Genomic DNA, 7,500 nt, shown 5'->3' with positions numbered 1-7,500 from the left:
GAATGAAAGCTCAGCACAGAGGATTTTACAGATTCCGATGATGTAGCTTTAATGTATTTGTCTTTAAGATGGAAAGAGAGAATCAGAAAGAGAGAAATAAATAGGTAGTAAAAGAGAGAGAGAGAGAGAGAGAGAGAGAGAGAGAGAGAGATACTAATATAATTCGAGATCAATAATAAAAAAAGATCATTTCGTTCAATCGTACATTAACATATTATATAACTTTATACAATGTTTTCCGTTCATATTTTAACATTTTACAATACAAATTTATATGCGTAATAATTTTATTCATTGATCTATCGATCAATTCGATGTAATTATTTGATCGAAGAGTACGACGAACGACGATGACCGATGAACGATAATGAATAATTTTTAATTATGCCAGTCTTACCGCAGAATTAGCAAATGGGAAAAACATTCCAAGCGTGAATATGCCTAAAAGTGGACCAGCTGTTATACCGGATAAACTTTTACCAGCCTGAAAAAGAAAATTATCAATTTTTATTCATACGATATAAATTTCAATCAATCGATCAATCAATCAATCAATCAATCAATCAATTAAATTGTCTATTTAAGGTCGTCAATCGACAAATCCTACCTGAATCAAACTGCTGAGTTTTTCAACCAAGAAAACCAATCCAACGCAAATTATACCCATTAGGACTACTATCACTTTCATTATTCGACTGGCGCCAACATTCGATATCGGTTTTTTCAAACATGGCTTTATTATATCCTCGTAAATAACGCCGGACATTGAATTCAAACCGGTTGACATAGTGCTACGAATTTCAAATATTAATTAACTATATATAAAAACACAACTATATATATATATATATATATATATATTTCATTAAAAAGAAATTTCTAATGAAATTCGTGGAATCACGAATTATTACGAATTTTTGTAAGATCTATAGGAATAACTGTGTATTATTATTAGGTTGGAAACTATGAAACGGGCGTTTTTGTTTAGTTTTCTTATTTTCATTCAACGCCCGTTTCATAGTTTCCAATCTAATATATACGTGTGTGAATGAAAAGGGAGAGAGGTTGGGTGGCAGGGGGGGGGGAGGAGAGGTGGAGGGAAAAGAGAAAAAATTCCGTGGAAAGAATATTTTTGTTTTACTTTCTCCTCTTTCTTTTTTTTTTTTTGTTTTTTTTTTGTTTTTTTCTTTTTTTTTTGCTCGTTTTATAATTTTCTTCACAAACCCGTGATGTCTTTAACAGTGCAATCATCTCAGCTCCTCTTTACGTAACTTTGCATGATCGTACGAGAAAATTTCGTGTTAATCTTAAATCGTTAAATTTTTCAATCCTGATGACAAGCGATATTGCTTGTTCTCTCTCTCTCTCTCTCTCTTTTTTATTTTTTTATTTTTTTTTTTTTCCATCGATCTTACCTGAGAGCAGCACTGAAAACTCCAGATACAAAGAGACCCGGTAAACCAGGTATCGATCGTGCTATCTCCATCACAAAATACGGCAACAACTGATCGGGTTTTCGTATTTTCTGAAACACGTAAAATATTATTATCGATTTCTAGTCCTTCGATTATGTGTTAAAAATGATGATTGGAATTTCTCGACAGAAACTCGGACTCGTACGTTCAAATTGTTTCGACGATAATGAATAGAAATAAATCTTTTTGTCGATTTGTAACATCGCCGTACACACAAATCTCGTCACTTTTTTCTAAATTATTCATCGTTTTATTTCAAGATATTACTTGCACGTGCCGTTTGGAAGGGGGAAAAAAAAAAAACCAAAAAAAAGAAAAAAAGAAGAACAGAGAGAAAAAATGAAAAATAAAAGAAATGAACGAACGATTATCGATTTATCCGATTATACTATTGTATAATATAAAAGGATATATGAAAGAAAATTTCATGATATTTAATTCTTATAAATTCGTGTGAAAATAAATGAATCATATTGGACGAATAGATAGAATAGATGATAGTTAATTATTAGAGTCGAATATTATTGCATTTGGGGATGTTTCATTTTTGTTTTGAGGGGAGGAGAAAAAAAAGCTCACGAAGCTCCTTTTCTTTTTCTTTTTATTTTTTTATTTTTTTTGGTGCTTTCTATTCTTTTTATTTTTTCATTGTCCAATTGAAAATCATTTTCAACGAATGCAGGTCGTAACTACGACGGGATAATTGAATTTTCCGAGCCATTAGAATGAACGAATGACGTTAACGACGTTTTTAATAAGATTATACGGAACCGCGTGGAACGTAATTTTATTTTCAAAGAAGCACTTAAAACGGCAGGACAGTACAGTGTTCTGCGGGTTGTCATGAGTATATAAGATCGAACTATAATGTTTGAAAAACAGAGTTTCCTAAATGTGATTCCTACCTTCGTTGTTACCGGATCGCATTCGTAGAAAGCAGCAAAAATAACGATGCCAGTATAACAGCACAGGGAAACGATGGTAACTATACCGATGGCCATTATCATGATCGTTCTGTGGAAAAAACAAAAAAAACAACAAAAAACGAAAGAAAGATATAGATCAAATTTTTCAACACTTATTTTAATATTTTCAATGAAACGTATAACGTCTCGTCTTTAATCCCAATTGTCTATAATTTGTAAATAATTTCAATTATGCCCTAAACTCAGTATAGACTTTGAACAGCTCTCTCATTTCATTTATTAAGAATGAATGATTTTGACTTCAAAAAAAAAAAAAAAAAAAAAGAAAAAAAAAGAAAAAATAAAAAAAAAATACTGCACATATTTTTTGAATCCTCGGAAATAATAATCGACGGGCTTTAAAAGGCATTTTCAATTCTGTCATAAAAGAAAAAAAGAAAAAAAAAAAAAAATATTTACGAATCACGCAATACACAAATTGTTTGCATTGAGCTCAAAATCGATCTGCAGTGTCTTACGATCTGTTAGATCATCGACGATCTATTAATGTTGGTATTTTCGATAGAACAAAAAAAAGAAAAATAAATAAAAAAAGAAGAAAAGGAAAAGAAAAGAAAAGAAAAATTATTCGATATAATTTTATCGATTAATTCATAATTCTTTAAGTACGTAAATATCGTAAATCTCGAGATCATTTATCGATCAATCTCGTATCATCGATATCACAAGCATAATATCGATATTTTACATATACGATTTTTTTTTCATTTCCTTCTTTTAGCTAGAAAAAATTTACGAGATATCAATTTATGATATTATTTATAAAAACGTATATATATATATATATATAATATCGATCGTTCAATATTATTTTTTATTTTGGTGAGGAAAAAAAGGACGAAGAAATGAAAGGATGATTATTTTTTTCTGGGAAAAAAATAAAGAAAAAAAAAAAAAAGAAAAAGAAAGGAAAAAAAGAAAAGAAAAACAAAACTGACCAACCGCGAAAGATTATTCTGTTTGAACTTACATATTGGATTTTTTCAAGTTGGGCATAGCCAGACACCTCTGCACCATTGCTTGATTAACCGAACAAGTGGCCAGCCAATTTAGGTAATTACCAATAACGACGGTCCAAAAGGTGTGCCTAATAGTTGGATCCGGGTCCATGCTATACGTAATGGAAAGAAGAAGAAGAAGAAGAAGAAGAAGAAGAAGCGACTACGGAAAAATCATTGCAGTATCATAAATCGAACCTTATCTATTATTATTTCTTCGAGAAAATTCACTTTGAGATAATTAATGTTAATTTTTAAAAAATATATAATAAGAGCGAATTAATTGAAAATGAAAAAGGAACGATATAAATTGTCGATCGATAATCTTCGATTATCATTTTCTCTCTATCACTTTTTCGTCCATTAATTTTTTTTTTTTTTATTATTTCTTACTTGAAGAATTCTATTCTTCCCGTTTCGACGTTTCTTCGCCAAACCTCATATACTCCGCCAACTTTGTTTGTACCCAATGCGGCAACAATGATCACGCTAACGAACATTACCATCATTTGAATTGTATCGGTCCAAACGACGGCCTTGAGACCACCCTAAAAAAGAAAAAAAAAGAAATCTTTCCTCTATCCTTCTTCTTTTTCTTCTTTTTTTTTCTCTCTCTCTCTCTCTCTCTCTCTCTCTCTTTTCTTTGGATCGATATCGTTCAATCATTCGTACGATAATTCATTTATCAAATGTGAATTGATTGAAAGGAAATAAATCAATATTTCAATGATCAACTTTAATATTAAATTACCAACGTAGTGTAGAAAATGCAGACGATGCTGACCAATAGAGCTATCATGTGAAGATTTATGTCGGTTACTTGATTGAATGCTAGCGCCGGCACGTATATCACCAATGGTATGTAAAGTAGCTAGAAATAAGACGCGAAATGATCTCTTATAAATGTTAACGATCGGGAAGTGTTATTGAATAATATTAAAACTCCTTACCATTTTGATAATGAATATTATCGATCCCATTAGTCTTACCATACGATTGAATCTCAATTCTAAATACTGAAATTAGAAAATTTATAATAATTTTTTAACATTTCTATCGTAAAATTAATTTCGTCGATCGTTCGTTTATACTTTTTTTTCCTTTGATTTTACGAAGGAAAAAAAAAAAAAAAAAAAAAAAAAAAAAAAAGAAAAAGAAAAAAGAAAAAAACGTACCTCGTACGACGAGGTAATTTGAAGTCCATAAAAGACCGGCAAATAAACTATGGCCATGGTTAAGGAAACGAAGCAATCGGCAAAGACAATGCTCCAAAGTTGAGTCCCGTAAACGTACATCTCCGCGGGTAATCCGAGCATCGAAATACCGGAAATATAACTGAAAGAAATAAAAGAGGAAAAAGAAAGAAAGAAAGAAAGAAAGAAAGAAAGAAAGAAAGAAAAAAAAAGAAGAAAAAAGAAAACAAAATTTCTTCACGAGTAATTAATATAACGAGTATCTTTAATGTCGTACTTATCACGGTAAATAGATATCGTGCGTGTACGTTTGAAAAGGAACAAAACAAAACAAAAAAAAAAAGAAAAGAAAAAAAAGAAAAAAAATGAAAATGAAAATGAAAATGAAAGAAGAAGAAGAAGTCACGAGAAGTCAATCTTTCCTTATTCGAATGCAAGAGAGAGAGAGAGAGAGAGAGAGAGACACCGTGCAAGGGTATTAATAATTACAATCTTAATGCTGTTCAACCTTGACAGTCAATTGAGACGAATGTCGTGCCATGCGCCCAAAACTTCCGGTTACTTGAAAGTCTTTCAAATGATTCCTTTTAATTTGTTACGAAACGAGTCCGAGGGTCAATAATAAACGTGAATCGTCCTATTTTTCTCTCTCTCTCTCTCTCTCTCTCTCTCTCTCTCTCTTTCTCTCATCGTCATCTGTCCCTTTCTCCGAATCTAATTATTTCGCGTACGAACATAATCAGACTGTCAATTTGATAATGGTTAAAAATTGTCGAAGATATTTAAAGCGTTTAAGAATATAGAACGTAAATTGATTTATGATCGTGAAATAAAGAAAATTCATTGAGATGCGTCGAGGATATAATTTCTTTTTCTTTTTTTTCTCTCTTTTTTTTTTCTTTTTTTTCTTTTTTTTCTTTTTTTTTTTTTTTTTAACCGAACCTACGAAACAACGAGAAAAAGACAATTTACAAAGTTTATCAAACAAATGCGAGACATGATGTCACGTGTAATGTTATCGCGAATATCAAAGAATACAATGATACGGAATATATATTCCTTTTGTAATATGAAAAGGTTAAGGCGTAAAGAAAAAGGAAAAAAGAAGGAGGAAAAAGGAAAGTAATAATGAAAAAAAAAAAGAAAAAGAAAAAGAAAAGAGAAAAAAAACAAAGAAAAAGAAAAGGTAATAAATGGCATATACTTATCGAATATTACCTTGCTATTAGTGACATGCTTATAGGAAATATAGACATGTTTTGACTTCCAACAAGATATTCTCGCACAGCATCCGGATTCTTTCGGGATCTATATGCCTGATAGATCCCAACTACCGCGGAAACACCTAACATCCCAATGAAAACGATGCAATCGACCATGTCAAATGTTCTTGGTTCCATCGAGCCGTCCATATCTTCCTTCGGTTGTTCTCCAAACGTTCTCCAATCATTCACGAATTATCTCGATCAATGAATTTCTCTCAGTATGATTTTTTTCTCTCTTTACATTAATCGTTCGTATTAGATACACCGTGTTTATCTCCTTCTCTCCCTCTCTCTCTTTCTCTCCGTCTCTCTCTCTCTCTCTCTCTCTCTCTCTCTCTCTCTTCGATATTTACGAAAAAAATTCGCAAAGACTTTTTTCTTTGCCTCTAAATGAGACAGATCAAGCCAGGGGATGATCTCCTTGTTTATAATCTCCTTGTTTACTGTCTCCCGTCTCCTGTTTCTCGGGTTTTTACTCGGTTGAAAACGTCCGTGAGTCGACGAGAAGACAGACAGACGAAGAGAAAAGAGGCTGTACGGCCAGGCGGTACGACGATTCGTGGAGGCAATTGAATAATTGCGGATTCTACCGTCGTTTCTATTCCATCTCCAACCTCCACCTCCACTTCCATCTCCATCACTATCATCACCACCACCACCACCACCATCACCACCACCACCATCATCATCATCATCATCATCATCATCATCATCGTCATCGTCATCACTACCACCACCAAGACCACCACAACCACCACCACCACCATCACCTCCTCTTCTTCTTCCTCCTTCTCCTCCTTCTCTTCTTCTTCTTCCTCCTATCTCTTCCTCGTATTTATGCCCTCGTCCGAATCTCTTCTATCGCGTGTGCACCCGTGGGACGTTGTAGTAACTACACTTACTCGCAACGTCCGCAATTGTTTCAAATTGTCCAACGTTGTGCCGTCCCTGCTAGTTCTCATTTCGTACTACCGACATTTTCGACGTTCGATCGCACGATTGTTTCGTGCTTTGTAGGTTTCCCCATACGCATCCCTTCCACCCTCCTACGCCCGTCCAATTGCACCTTTCAAAAAAAAGGAACCAAAAAATAAAAAAAAAAAAAAGAAAAAGAAAGAAAGAAAGACCGAAAGAAACGTCCCTCCTTTCGTCCTTCGCTCGAAAACTTTCTTTTTCTTTTCTTTTTTTTCTGCCTTTTTTTTCTTTCCTTCCTTCCTTCCTTCCTTCCCTTTTCTTCCTCTCTTCTATTAACATTTTCCCGGTCCTTTTTTTTTTCGTTTCTCTCTCTCTCTCTCTCTTTTTTTTTTCTTTTCTTTTCTTTTCTTTTCTTTTGGATAATCATACGTTTTCAATTTGATCAGATTAAATTGAATCGAGCGTAAGATATTAATGCATAATGAAATATGCGTTATATATTTATCATATCTATGTATAATACATACGTTGATTCGGTCAGTTCTACTACCGAGACCGAGTTGTCACTCATCATCATCCGGAAGAACAATCACCGGACTACTACTACTACTCATCTCGGTTTAGCATCGTTTTAAACTCCCAGAATAGATTTTGTCGTTGCTCTCTTA

General features: G+C 33.0%; 2 protein-coding genes across 4 annotated transcripts in view; one reads left to right on the top strand and one right to left on the bottom strand.

Annotated features, from left to right (window-relative positions):
- The window catches only part of LOC124956555 (CCR4-NOT transcription complex subunit 9), a 21,443-nt gene that overhangs the window by 5,231 nt on the left and 8,712 nt on the right, over nucleotides 1-7,500 (top strand). The gene's annotated exons all lie outside the window — the stretch shown is intronic.
- The window catches only part of LOC124956552 (sodium-coupled monocarboxylate transporter 2-like), a 13,874-nt gene that overhangs the window by 2,115 nt on the left and 4,259 nt on the right, over nucleotides 1-7,500 (bottom strand). The window contains exons 1-10 of one of the 3 annotated variants that reach the window (XM_047512511.1): nucleotides 5,871-6,637; nucleotides 4,635-4,794; nucleotides 4,410-4,475; nucleotides 4,211-4,330; nucleotides 3,853-4,007; nucleotides 3,432-3,572; nucleotides 2,381-2,489; nucleotides 1,416-1,525; nucleotides 608-791; nucleotides 398-484 (exon numbers count right to left, since the gene is read on the bottom strand). In XM_047512511.1, the coding sequence (XP_047368467.1) occupies nucleotides 398-484; nucleotides 608-791; nucleotides 1,416-1,525; nucleotides 2,381-2,489; nucleotides 3,432-3,572; nucleotides 3,853-4,007; nucleotides 4,211-4,330; nucleotides 4,410-4,475; nucleotides 4,635-4,794; nucleotides 5,871-6,064 (1,326 nt within the window). In that variant the 5' untranslated portion in view covers nucleotides 6,065-6,637. Of the gene's footprint in view, nucleotides 1-397; nucleotides 485-607; nucleotides 792-1,415; nucleotides 1,526-2,380; nucleotides 2,490-3,431; nucleotides 3,573-3,852; nucleotides 4,008-4,210; nucleotides 4,331-4,409; nucleotides 4,476-4,634; nucleotides 4,795-5,870; nucleotides 6,649-7,500 lie in introns of those variants that run through there. The other 2 variants (XM_047512513.1, XM_047512512.1) reach the window with 2 other exon arrangements.

Source organism: Vespa velutina, chromosome 22 (genome assembly GCF_912470025.1).
Source record: "Vespa velutina chromosome 22, iVesVel2.1, whole genome shotgun sequence".
NCBI classification, from domain to species: Eukaryota; Metazoa; Arthropoda; class Insecta; order Hymenoptera; family Vespidae; genus Vespa; species Vespa velutina.
This window is presented reverse-complemented; position numbering and strand designations above follow the sequence as displayed.